Below are 13,342 nucleotides of genomic sequence, written 5' to 3'. Positions count from 1 at the left end.
TGCAATGCAGCGCTTTTGTTTACCTAGGAACTATGGTATCTCTAATATGCCAAATATGAACATGCTATCAAATAGATAATACAAAGAAAAAAAAAAGATTAATCAGTTAATAACGCCAGCCCAGCCCATTTTTTAATCAAATTCCCACTTAACATTATCTTGGCCAGGCCGCCTTGCCATCGTAAGGTTGAAGCCAGATAGGGGCTTCATCATCGACCCGATCTTGTTTCGGTCCATACCCGGCATTCTCTGGCTGCCAGGTGCGAACTCGAAGTCGAAGGACGTCAACATCATGATGGTTACCGTCATCATCAGGTCGGCGGCGATGTGTCGGCCAGGGCACAAACTGCTACCGCCACCGAATGTTCGGAATGCAGAGGGGTGCTGGCGTCCCGGTCGGGTGAAGCGGTCAGGAATAAACTTCTCGGCGTCCTCACCCCAGGCTTCCTTGTCGGTGTGGATGGCTAGTGCGGGGATCTGGATGGCGCGACCCTTCTTGAGGAGGTACTTGTTGTCTAGTACAGTGTCCTCGAGGACCTCGAAGGTACCAATACCGGCAACAGTAAGACGTAGGACTTCCTGGAAGGTGGAGAGGAGAAGAGGGCACTTCTCACGAACAGTGTTGATGGCTACAAATTGTGTACCGTTGGCTCGCTTCTCAACAGCAGGTGCGATTTCGGTCCTGATTTTTTGCATCAATTCGTCGTCGTTGAGGATGAAGCTGAGGAACCAGAATAGGGCGGGGACAGTGTTAATCATGAGACCGGTGAAGAGACCCAATTCGGATCGTGCGAGGTATTCATCAGAGCAGTTGTATTGACGTCCGAGCTCAGTCAAGTTGTTGACGACTTGGCACATACCCTTCTGGCCATTTTTGCGACCGCTGCGGTGGTATGCCTTGAAAGCATCAGCTAGACGTTGTCGCGCCTTGACGGCCTTAGGTGCTGTGATGGAGGGGAAGATGTTTAGGACTAGCATCATGATACCCTCGTCGAAAGTCCTACTTTTGTTAGTTTAATTTCACCACTATGGGAGGATGGCTCAATAACATACCAGAAATCATCTACTAGGCTGGGGTCGAGCTCGAATGGGTTGTCGCGTCCGTAAAGCGAGAAAGCAATCGCCCAGGTGAACACTTGTTGTGTCAAGCCCATTAGTTCCACGGGTTGCTTAGCACCTGCTTCCGGAGCAACTCCGTTAAGGCGTCTAGCGAATTCTTCGACAGTGCGCAGGTACATTTGCTTCATCGCATCACCAGGCTTGAGTAGGTCATGTTGTAGGATTTGCATATCGTGCCTTAGACCATTGCGCTGGTGGGCGCCGTGGGCACCCCCTCGTAGTAGTGCTAGACTGGGTGCGTCGAGAGCCAATAGGCGAGCAAATACAGTCTCAATGAATGGGCCATCGCTGGAGATGACCTTTTGCTTGCGGTTGATTTGGCTGATAAGTTCGGGCGAGGTTACAACGTAGAGCTTGGCACCCAACATTCGGATAGAGTATATCGGCAACTTTGCCTTATCTCTGTTGATTATACATTAGCGATGGATCATCGATAGGGTGTGAGATTGTGGCACTCACCTCATCATCTCATAGAATGAGATGCCATGTCGTAATAAGCCGACGAAGTGACCTATGAAAGGATATCTGAAAGAAACGTATTGGGGTTCTCGTGGACCATTGCTATTGTTGTCTCCCCTGCTAAACAAGAGCACGAGAGCGGCTGCAACGAAGCAGACAAGCGAGGCTAAGGCTGCGAACGCCATTATTATTACAAAACAGTTTGTCTAATAAGGGAAGACAGGCATGGATGGAATATATTAATCAAGGAAAAAAGAAAGAATGGGTGGATAGATGGGTATACAAAAGAATATTGATTGATTTGAAGGTTGATAATGAGCATACGGATCGGAAAAAAGAGAGATAATAACTTCAACACCTCGAGCACCTATGGCATGATCAGAACTCACAATAAGATTAATACGGGTCGTGTCAAGAAGTCGCAGCTATAACCGAATCCTCAGATTACTTATTAATAGACACACGTGGCATGACTCAGTATGGAAATCGACCGACGAGGTAAGGTATTGTCTGCAGTATCAAGAACACTGCCCCGATCAAAGCCGGAACATAACCGGAAGTCAGCAAGTCTAGACTGGTATTGGCGATTACTCTTCTTGTTCTGCAGAGATTCTACTCTAGGTAATTTGGATCAAACCCCGGTAAACAACTGGAGCTGGTGTGGAGGTCAGAATAATGGAATAATAATGGGTTTAGTCATAACCCAGTTCGAACGCCGTCACAGCCGCTTACGCGTAGATTTGGGAAGAGATTGGGATGTGAGAATTAGTGTACTTTGATCATCAAGCTGAACACGCGCGCCTCGCGCAATTGGCTATGATTGGCTTGCAGCGTGTACCTGCATATGTTGTGCCGCAATCCTACCTCCGGAGTGGTATTAAATAATTCTGGGGTGGCTGTACGAAAGGTGTGCCGTTAAAACACGCAAGAGGCGTATTCATCTATCGAGGAGCAAGGGTTCGACAAGGGTTTGAGGATATTCATTGTTATTAAATATTGTAACAGATTCTTGGGGTAGGATTCAAGCATCATTCTAGAATCGAACCAATAGCTACTTAAAATAACCCACCCAATCAACAGTATGGTATAAGTGGTCTAGTAAGTAACTAAGTTACTAGGTACCCTGAAGGATTAATAACCTACCTAATGTGGGCAGGGTGTTTCGTTTCGCCAAGTACGTAATGCTAGCTCGCGTTCTACTACCATTTGTCAACGAGCGGAAGACACAGCCAAGTATGAACGGGCTATAATGACTTCACCTGAACGCCTAATGGCTCATTTCCGCTCAGCCCCAAAAATAGATCGACATAGCTACGGACATAGAGTTACCAGAATATTGTCCGAGGTAAGTTGATCGGGAACTCCTACTAAGGTAACTCGCTTGTTCTCTTAGCGTACCCGCTCCGCGTGACTCCGTGTAAGACCGCTTGTCTTGTAAGTGGCTCGTAGGTAGACAAACTTAACGATTCGATCCCATTTGAGGTAGCTGTCGGGTCATCGCAAAGTGTAGATGTTGCAAATGTGCAATCCAACAACATGTCGCTTCCCGTTCCTGGCAGTATTGGCTTCGCGCATTTCGCAGATGCGCCCCGTCGCTCTATCGTCGCCCCATCGAGACGAAGAACAGTTCATTCTTGGAGATTCAGTTTAGATTTTGGCGATTTCAGTCTTTTCGAAGAAGCCGGCGGTGACGACAGACATGAAGTGTTATCGGTAATCACAGATCGGGATTCCCTGGATGAAGGTGCCGCTATCAAAGAAGAGATCTCTAATAATTGCCCGCGCATCGAACCCGTCGACCTTCGAATACGAGACTTGAGCGTGTATATTCGAAGTAAACCATCGTCATGGAGTGGTTTCACGAGTCGGTTCCAATCCACAAAGGAGCCAGCGTCAGAAGCTCCTCCCGACAAGACGATATTAAACGATATCAACCTTGATATTAAAGCTGGAACACTCACGGCCATAGTTGGTGTATCTGGATCTGGCAAGACAACGCTGTTGAACATCATAGCAGAGCGATTCGCTGCTGTCGGTCTCCACATCGAAGGTTCCATCACATTCAACTGGCAAAAGGGTATCTCTTCAACACGCAGCGGCTATGTTAGGCAGGAAGACCTATTGATGCCCACGCTTACCGTCCGGCGTACTCTTATGTATGCATCAAAGCTCCGAGACCCATCGACGCCAGCTTCTAAACATGCGACACGGGTGGATGAAATGATTTGCGAACTTGGTCTTAAGTCGTGCGCAGACACAGCGATTAAACAATGTTCCGGTGGCGAGAAAAGGAGGACATCCATCGGTATCCAACTACTGGGTAGTCCTAGTATACTACTTCTAGACGAACCTACCACAGGTCTCGACGCCACGTCGGCTCTAGCAGTAGTAAGTACGTTACAAAGACTCGCCAAAAGCGGCCGAACTATTATCACAACGATTCACCAACCAAGATCCGATATCATCAACCTTTTCGATAAGTTAGTTGTAATGAGCAAGGGTGGTCTTTTATATGCTGGACAAGCAAGCACATGCGTCCAATACTTCGAGAACCTAGGTTATATCGCACCACAACATGTCAACCCCGTCGAATTTGTTATCGGACTAGCCGCCGTCGATTACCGAACTAAAGAAAGCGAAGATGATTCCAAGGCGCGGATAGCATATATACAAGAAGCGTGGAAACAAGGGACGCAAGAGGAACGCAAGTTGGTGCGACGCAGGAGCATCCCTCCAACCAGGGCTCGGACATTCGAGACCGGTAACTTGCTAGAACGTCTAAACAACTTCCGTCGCCGCGTTACCATATTGACCCGACGAAATCTTTGCCTTGCCTGGAATGATAAAGCAAGTTCCGCATCGGTCCTCATCGGCGCTCTATTCCTTGGCATCGTCGCCGGTCTCATCAACCTTCAACTCGGCCGAGATGAAAGTGGTATTAGATCGCGACAAGGAGCACTCTACACAGCAATTTCTATCATCTCCGTTGTATATCTCGAAATCGAACTCTGGCGTCTAGTGAATGACATTAGAAGCTACGACCAAGAATGCGAAGACGGACTTAATGGCGCAGCCGAATTCGTTTTTAGTCGACGCATTTCTGCCTTAATCTTAGAAGACATACCCATACCCTTAATCTTTAGCATAATATTCTATTTCCTGGCTGGACTTAGAGAAGGACCCGAACACTTCGGTATCTTTTTTCTTTTTGTATTCCTAGCACACTATGCCGTTCGCACTTGGGCGATGGTCTCCATCTCCCTTTACAGGGACTATGCTTCGGCTTCGTTAATTACCGGTCTCTTCATCACCATACAAACCTTCTGCGGTGGCTTCTTAATCCAAGTCAACAGCTTGCCCGTGTACGTGGGTTGGCTGCGCTGGATAGCCTATTGTGTAAGTACTTGTCCCAAGACATCCCACAATCCTAAAGCTAATCATCCCATTTAGTTCTACGCATTCAGCGGCCTAGCATCCAACGAATTCGCCGGCGACTTCTACGATTGCCCTTATCCGGGCGGCGAAGACAATCCTCTCTGCCAACCATTCGTGGGAGACTCTATCATAGCGAGCTTAGGGTTCCGTTCTTGGGTCGCTATACCTATCATTATCATCTTGGCATTCATCTTTCTCTACATTGTCCTTTCCCTGTTCTTCCTATACACAAGAACGGTATCCATCGAAAGTGCGGGCAAACCCAAGACCGCACCGGAAGAGGCCCCTGAACCACATGTGCCCAACACTGTGGACATCGGTATTGGCCCAGTTCAAGTACAGCTCGAGGACCTCAGCATCTATGCACGCAACTCGGGAATTGACGCTTTACGGAAGGAACCGAAATGCATTGTCCAATCGGTCAACATCACATTCGCTCCAGGATCATTCACAGCTATTATGGGACCATCGGGATCTGGTAAAACGACACTTCTGAAGAGTATAGCCTATCGTGAGCAAGACAAGTATCGTTGGCTTGGAAACATTTCTATCAACGGAACTCCACTTAATAAGAAACTCGCCGAATCCATCTGCTCGTACGTCCCGCAACACGACGTGGGTCTCCTGCCTACTCTAACTGTACGCGAAACTCTGCGATACGCCGCTCTGCTGCGCCTCCCAAGAGAAATTCCTACGAACGAAAAATACCGACGTGCCGAAGAAATACTCCACAAGCTAGGTCTAAAAGATTGCGCGTCAGTGCGGGTCGGCGACCAGGGCAACAAGGGAATCAGCGGTGGTGAGCGACGTCGTGTATCGATCGGTATCCAGCTATTGAGCGAGCCGCAAGTTCTGATCCTCGACGAGCCTACATCTGGTCTTGATGGTTTCGCAGCGAACTCTATTCTTAGCATGCTGAAGAGTCTTGCCGAGAAGGGATGCACGGTCCTTACTACGGTTCACCAAACTAGTGTCGATGACTTTAACAAGTTCGATAATGTTGTTCTGATGGCTAAGGGAGGGCGCTTGTGCTACGCCGGACGTCGTGATCTAATGTTACCTTACTTTGAGCAGCTTGGTCACTTTTGCCCGCAAACGGAGAGCCCTGCGGATTTCGCATCGGATCTTTTGAGCGGTGTATCGCGCTTCCAAACGGATGCTGTGGATTCCCAAGAAGACGCCGAGGAGCAAGTAAACGCCCTAGTCTCCGCATGGCCACGCACGCGCAAGTCGATTGAAGACCCCTGGATGGAAGGACAGTACGACCTCCTTCTCAAACCTGCCGAACTGCTGCAACGCGAAGCCAGTCCATTTTGGTGCCAGTATGGATCTCTACTCCGACGATCGATGACACACCACTTCCGCACTGAGGACGTTATTATTAGTCGTTTTGTGCAGGCATTTAGCTATGGTGTGCTACTGACGCTTTTCTTCGCGCCCCTCCGGTACAACCAAGCAGGTGTCCAGACCCACGCCGGTTACATCCAGCTTGTGGCATCACTACTAAGTGTGGGCTTACTACAGAACGCCGTTGTATACCCGGCGGAGCGAGACATCTTCTATTACGAGCGTGCTGACAAGGCATCGTCTGTTGAGGGATTTCTCCTGCAGTACACAACCCTCGAAATTGGTTCCGAACTAATAGCTTCTCTTATTTTCTCCGTTCTTGCTGTATTCGCCGCGGGTCTGCCGCGGACGGTGCAGATGTACTTTATTGTTGTTTACAACACATTCCTTTTGCTCAACTGCGGTGAAAGCCTGGGTATTATTGTAAGTCTCGCCTCACCTTGCTTACCTTGCGTGGTCATCTGCGCGATTAAGGACTCGATTACTAACAGTTCAATAGTTCTTTACGATTTTCGATCATGGTGGCTTCGCTTTAACGGTCGCGTCGCTTGTTCTAACCATTGTGGAGATCATGAGCGGTGTCATCACGCCCGACGTACCCGCCTTCATCCGCGCCATCACCTACATCTCACCCACCTTCCACGGTGTTTCCAACCTACTACCTTTCGCCCTTCGAGGCAGCGTTTTCTTCTGTGATCCAAACGAATTAGCGGCAGACGGCTCCTGTGCCGTCACCACGGGCGAGGAGGTTTTAGACTTGTTCCATATGAATGTTAGCACGACTAGGGGCCTGGTAGGATTGGCCGTCTGTGTCGTTGTGTATAGACTTATCGCATATATCCTCTTGAAGGCGAAGTTTTTCAGTTTTAGGGAGCGTCTGGCAAGTTTAAGGGTTCGCATGTTTGGAAAGTCCAACGAGTCGGGGTACTTGGTTGGGGGGTCTAGAATCGGCACACCGGATAATCATGTATAGAAGGAGCATGGATGGAGCATAAGAGCATCAGCGTTTGATTTATTGCAGCATATTTTGTATAACAGTCGATTAATGTCAAATTTGTCTATTCTAATTAATGTTGATGTCCTTGAATCAAATGGTGCTATAAGAGAACTATGGAGTTCTGCTAGTCGTTCTAAAATCAGGACTAAGGGCAGAATCAATTACTCGACGTGTAATAACGATGATAAATCTCGATTTCTTTGTTCGACCTAAGATTAAATTCATAACTGGCACTTTCAATATTTTCTTGTGTTCTTCAGATATGCATTGTACTGTTATATACGGGGAAAATTAGGTAGAATAGTAGCTGGCGCTACAGATACAGGTTTAGGGTATGGTATTTTTAGTGGTATATAGCGATATAAAAGCAAAAACATCAAATTTTTCAAAAGATAAAGAAATCCTCCCCTTTTAGTTCTACATTGCAAAAGTGTGTATCCAAAACAAATAACGAACGAGACGCGGTGATAATAGCCAAAAAGACGCCTAATGGTGGAATCGTACCCTGCTGTGCAACCATAAACCCCTAGCAATACCGTGACCCTTCGTAACGCTACCGTCCTCCTTCAGATTGACCAATAATTCCAACAAATTTCCGATATGGTTCGTTTTTCATACCCGAATTATCTTGACTACGCGGGGAGGATAAGAGCGGGGCTCAAAATGACCATGAGCGCCATAGCAATGGCAACCATGAATCCATCCAAGCCAACGAAGAGCCATTGGTCAGTAGCCAGAGAGCTCGCTAGACCCTGAGAAAGCTCAGCGACACGGTAGGATGATCGGATAAGGATCAAAACGGTAGCCACCAAGAGCATGAACATGAAGAGATAAAGAGGTCGTCGGCCGTTGGTAGCCACCGATTTGGGCTCGTTAGAAATAGAAGTCTGGCGCTTAGGCACAGCCACAGCGATGAAAAGGATCAGGAAAGTGCATAGCGAAACGACCTGCAATGCGAGACCGGCAATGGTGATCTTAGTACCAACAAGTAGCCCGTCAGAAGGAGGAGGCGGGTTGTCAGAGGTGCTTTCGCTCGTCGCAAGTCCTCCACCTACGGCCTGGATGATGAGGGCAATAACATCGCTGGGAATGAAAAAAGCGGTATAAAATTTAGGGCTGATGTTAAAGTGACCCCGTCCGAGGTTGGTAGCAAGGTACTTGAGGGAGAGATAAATCCTGACCTCCCGGTTAGCAAGTTGTGCGGGTTTCGCACAGAATCAAGTACGAAAGCGAGGAGATTAACTTACGACGCGCTAGTGAAGACAGGTGCTAGGGTCAAGAGGGTAAATTGAATAGAAAAGTAGTCAACATCAAACGGATCGCCGTTGCTCAATGCGCGACATAGATAGCCGACGAGTTCGAGGACAGCACCAACAGCGAGGATGATGCCGTAAGAGATCCATCTTCGCTTCCAAGCCGTGACGATGAGAGACCAGAGGGCTACGAGACCGAAGACGACGGTGAAGAAAACATTGATACCCAGATTCGGCCGGTATCCGTAAACGGCGGCCGACTCCGGGCAGGTATCCAAGGTGCACTGTTCGGTCGACATCGGAAGATGTGGTGTTGTGCTGTGATGTGCTGCTGTGCCGCGATTCCGCTATTCCCAGCGAGTTAGGTGTCTAGAATCTATCTAGATAATTCTAGGCAATAGAAGCGAAAAAAAGAAAAGAAACCGAAGACGAGCTTAGTTAAGAAATCTACAGAAAGAATGATATCTGAATAATAATGGAGGAATCATCCGCGGGATGGTGTATGGGAAGGCTACGGTTGAAGTTTGTGTGTGGAAGTGGTATGTGCGTTGGTGTAGATGGTGAGTGGGTGTAGATTTTTCGCGGTGTTGGGTTTCTTGGTATAGGAGAATCCCTCCCAATTTACTTGGTGCTGACACGTTGTGGAGAGACATAGCAGAGGCTGAGTCAGTCCGTGCCGCTTTTGGTTACCCCGACTGAACTGATACTTGCGGATGTGCTCCTCGTATTTCCGGATTATGAGATCCTGGTGTAACCCTAGGTGGTCGAATCAAACCCCGGCTCTTTGCCGACTGAGACAATAAATTTGAAATAATCACAACTCGATCTAATTGGCTATCCATCAAGATACAAAATCGATAAGCTTAATCATCGTCGCAGTTTCGATACATGCGGCCTAGCCTCAAAATACGTTAGAACATAACAATTCTATAAAGCTGACAGTTGAAGTAAGGCACTTGCTTAGAACCCCACGCCGCCCTATTTGGCAGGGCTCTGCGATCTATTGGTACAGCTTTTACTCAGCCCAACTTAATTACCACTAATCCAATAGTAGCCTCCTAATACTGCTTAACAAATACCTACTATGAAGCAAGGAGACAGACACAAGGCTATAGAACATTGTATGCGATGCTATAATTAGGTAGCTAGGGACATTGGAGTTTAAATTATCTAGATCTAAATACAGGACTATGTATTTTACCCACCTACCTACTACGTATGTATACCCATTTAGAGACTGGATACCCTCTTAAAATACTTAGCCCGCCAATTTCCACTTACCTAAAATGGAAATTGCCCACTTCTGTTAATTTACCACCAAGGTAAAGACCCGAATGATCAATTATGGGTTAAAAATCGCGATAGCGACTTGCACTGTATTGAAACGAGCCAATCATATTATTATTAAACAGACCGATAACAACGCCCGACTATATCCAGGATGGTGTCATCCTGCCCCCAAGCCGCCCCTTACATCACCTAGCAGCATTTGCGCTACGCACCCCCCGGAGTCTCCGTATATCACGTAATATGCATATACACCCACGCCCAGCCACCGAGTACTTTGGTACCGCGTTATAGGCATGCCCCCTTCTGACGTCGGCGGGCTGATATCAGATCTCCGCCATGTCATAGCTTCGCACCCTCTTTCTAAGTCGTGCAATAACGATAGACCGCGATCTAGTTTTTGATCCCGAGTATGGTGAGGTTTATTGCGATCTATTGACCGTCCCATTCTGGCCTGACCGAAAACGATCACGAATCATGTGGCAAGGTTATGGCTGCGGATTTAGAACGAGGACAAGGGTGCAACGTGGTTGCCAAGTACATTTACAATTCTATAGCTGATTCATTCTCGAAATGGTCGTGATAGGCAACGCATAATAAGTCATCGTCCCGTCTTCCATCGATGTTGAGCATTGCATCCATCATCACTCCGTCTGAGACTGTGAAACAAGTCCTAAGTTGGCATCTTCCTTCACTTCCTACTCTTTGTATTCTTCTTCTTCAGTAATTATGTCTGTCGTTGTTGATTTCGGATACCAGCACCTTGCGGAGAGGCTCTCCGTGGGTCTTGCTGTCATTTTCTTTGCCTATCTTGTAAAGATTTTCTCTGCATTTACCAACCCTTCTAAGACTGCTAAGGTTCCTGAACCTCCTGCAGTTACAGCAACAATACCTATCCCTTTCCTAGGACATACTATCGGATTAATGCGTCATGGAGCGGAATATTTCACGAAACTTTCGTAAGTTTTTCCATTCCGCATACTCACGCGTTCAAGCAATATTCTAACCATAGTTTGGTAACAGCAAATCCGCGCCTGCGCCTATCATGAAACTTATAATGCCTGGTACTAGTCTTTATGTTGTTACAGCACCCGAAGCAGTTCAGGCAGCCTATCGTGACCAAAAATTGTCACTTCTCAGTCTTTCTCTTATGTTCCTTCATCGTGTTGGTGGATCTACTGCCGACTTTATGAACCAATTACTAGGCGAAGCCCGCCTTAGCTTAACCGAAAACTACTGGCATGATATGAACAAGGTCGTTCGTGATCAGCTTGCTGGTGGTGAGCCTCTCCGACAGATGAACTCCCGAGTTCTCGAAGGATTCTTTAACGTCATCAACGGTGTCAAGTCCGATGTTGTTGTTGATGATTTCTACCAGTGGGTATGGCGCAGTTTGTTCAAGGCTAAGACCAATGCCTTGTACGGTGACCACAACCCGTTCAAGAATGAGACTCTCATTGATCAGTACTGGTATGTCAACCAAAAACAACCCATCCTCGATTAGATTTGACTTCTAACTTTGTGAATAGGGCTTTTGAAGAGGATCACCTTAACCTCATGTTCCGACCCATGCCCAACATCTTTGCGAAAGCCGCATACCAAGGCCGAGCCGCTGTTCTTACTGCCTTCCGTGAATTCTCTAAATACTATTCTACAAGAGACATGAACGACGACGTCAGCAGCTTGATTCGAAACCGCACCATTGTTAACAAGAAATGGGATATTGACCACGATGGTGTCGCCGCAACTGAACTTTCACTACTCTATGGTTCCACCGCTAACGCCATCCCCACATTTTACTGGATGCTCATCTACATTTTCCAAGATGCAACTCTACTAGAAGCTCTAAGACAGGAAGTGCGCCCTATTGTCAGCGTTGGCGAAGACGGTGTATCCACTGTAGACACAACTCAGCTATCAACCTGCCCTCTCCTTAAGTCGACATACCAGGAAACTCTACGCATGATTAGCAGACACCCTGGTGCCCGCATCGTTGAGGAAGACACTACTCTTAGCTTCTCGGTCAACGGCTCAGACAAGAAGACGGTATACCGCCTAAAGAAGGGTTCCGTAGTCCAAATGCCTGCTGGTCTTCTACACAGATCTGAGCAAACCTGGGGTGATGATGCCAATGAATTCAACGGTTTCAGATTCCTAGGAGGTACCTCTACTGACAAGGCCACTGAGAAGATGCGCAAGAACGCGTACATTCCTTTGGGTGGTGGCAAGCACCTTTGCCCTGGTCGCCATCTAAGCTACACTGAAATCCTAGGATCGGTTGTTGCATTGATCACAGGATTTGAAATCACCGGTGCTGAAAATGCCCTCAAAATACCAAACCAGGTCCACCAATTTGGCCTCGGAATTGTCAAGCCTGACACTAAAGATGATCTACGAATACGCATACGTCCTCGTAACGGTTGGGAGGACAAGACCTGGGACTTTAACGCCTGATTCCTTTATTTTGTTTTTTTTTTTTTACTATAGATTTGTCACATTATCTGTCGGATGCATATTTTCTTGTTTGTCACAGTATACCCGTTAGTCATTTGGAACAGGAAAAAAGGGGGATCATGCATGCATTGGGACTGGAGGGAAGGCCCCGGGACATTATTTTTTTTTCTCTAATGCTGTATTCAAAATGTGTTCACTGGATCACATCTGTACCCGTAGCTATGATGTCGACGTTGTCGCTTCTTTTCTCAGTATATTCAACTTTACTCAGCGCGGAGCGCGTATTTAGATCGACATAGCTTTAGCCGTAAATATAGCGTTCTTTTTTAAGAAATCTTGTCCTCCAGCTGTTTCTACCAAGAGTTCCACAATTCTATTAAGCTTAAGATTAAGTTCGCCAAGCTTTGTGTTCCAACTACAAGATAGCCAATCAGACTCAATTCCAGACTAAGTACCTACCCTTCATGGTATGTGCTACAAACCTTGTATTACTCGGATTAAAGTGGGTTGAAAGCTAAAAAGAGTGGCGGGGAATCCGGTGTTACGTGTAACCAAGAAATCCGGTATTTCCTTAAGCGGCACAGTTGTCTTGAGACCTAATTTGCTGACGTATCGGGTCATTCTCGATACCTTCTTCTGTACAAACCCTCATTGTTCTTCCCGGGCATCGGAAGGTAGGCTAAGTGCGTAAAGACCGAAAAGGCGATGATAAATCCGAATTATCGTAATGCGCTAGAAAGTAGAAATCCTTAGACCATTCTTTTTTATTGTATGGTAAAGGAATGTTCTATCATAGCCCCTGCATAAACATTCATGCCTTCAGGTACCACAACGATGCGGCAGCGCATACTAGTAAGCCGATAATACGCATATCATTGATGTTTTAAGTTAGACGACAGGTCACCAACGGAATTTCCATATCAAGAATTCGTCATCCGACCACTCGCTGGCTGAGGCCCTAGGCGGTCTGTTTTATGTGCATCGTTTTGAC

At 47.0% G+C, this 13,342-nt stretch overlaps 4 protein-coding genes across 4 annotated transcripts; 2 read left to right on the top strand and 2 right to left on the bottom strand.

The window, feature by feature from the left end:
• Window positions 1–132: 132 nt before the first annotated feature.
• Window positions 133–1,763, bottom strand: F4822DRAFT_426613 (putative cytochrome P450; the record flags this gene model as incomplete). The annotated part of the gene is made up of 3 exons (XM_051460596.1): window positions 133–1,000; window positions 1,054–1,521; window positions 1,579–1,763. 3 exons carry the CDS (start codon window positions 1,761–1,763, stop codon window positions 133–135), a joined length of 1,521 nt encoding a protein of 506 aa, XP_051316542.1.
• Window positions 1,764–3,114: 1,351 nt separating this feature from the next.
• F4822DRAFT_442038 (P-loop containing nucleoside triphosphate hydrolase protein) lies at window positions 3,115–7,382 on the top strand (the record flags this gene model as incomplete). Its single annotated transcript, XM_051462941.1, has 4 exons — window positions 3,115–3,265; window positions 3,302–4,974; window positions 5,029–6,783; window positions 6,860–7,382. The coding sequence occupies 4 exons, from the start codon at window positions 3,115–3,117 to the stop codon at window positions 7,331–7,333; spliced, it is 4,053 nt and encodes a 1,350-aa protein (XP_051316541.1). The 3' UTR covers window positions 7,334–7,382.
• Window positions 7,383–7,540: 158 nt separating this feature from the next.
• F4822DRAFT_394382 (RTA1 like protein) lies at window positions 7,541–9,264 on the bottom strand. Its single transcript, XM_051457357.1, has 2 exons — window positions 8,605–9,264; window positions 7,541–8,533 (listed from the first exon to the last, which is right to left on the bottom strand). Exons 1-2 carry the CDS (start codon window positions 8,907–8,909, stop codon window positions 7,990–7,992), a joined length of 849 nt encoding a protein of 282 aa, XP_051316540.1. The 5' UTR covers window positions 8,910–9,264; the 3' UTR covers window positions 7,541–7,989.
• A 1,284-nt stretch (window positions 9,265–10,548) lies between these two features.
• F4822DRAFT_442034 (cytochrome P450) lies at window positions 10,549–12,659 on the top strand. Its single transcript, XM_051462940.1, has 3 exons — window positions 10,549–10,856; window positions 10,921–11,367; window positions 11,427–12,659. The coding sequence occupies exons 1-3, from the start codon at window positions 10,627–10,629 to the stop codon at window positions 12,349–12,351; spliced, it is 1,602 nt and encodes a 533-aa protein (XP_051316539.1). The 5' UTR covers window positions 10,549–10,626; the 3' UTR covers window positions 12,352–12,659.
• The last annotated feature ends 683 nt before the right edge of the window (window positions 12,660–13,342 follow it).

This window comes from Hypoxylon trugodes (assembly GCF_022578975.1).
Source record: "Hypoxylon trugodes strain CBS 135444 unplaced genomic scaffold F4822scaffold_3, whole genome shotgun sequence".
In the NCBI taxonomy this organism is placed as follows: Eukaryota; Fungi; Ascomycota; class Sordariomycetes; order Xylariales; family Hypoxylaceae; genus Hypoxylon; species Hypoxylon trugodes.
This window is presented reverse-complemented; position numbering and strand designations above follow the sequence as displayed.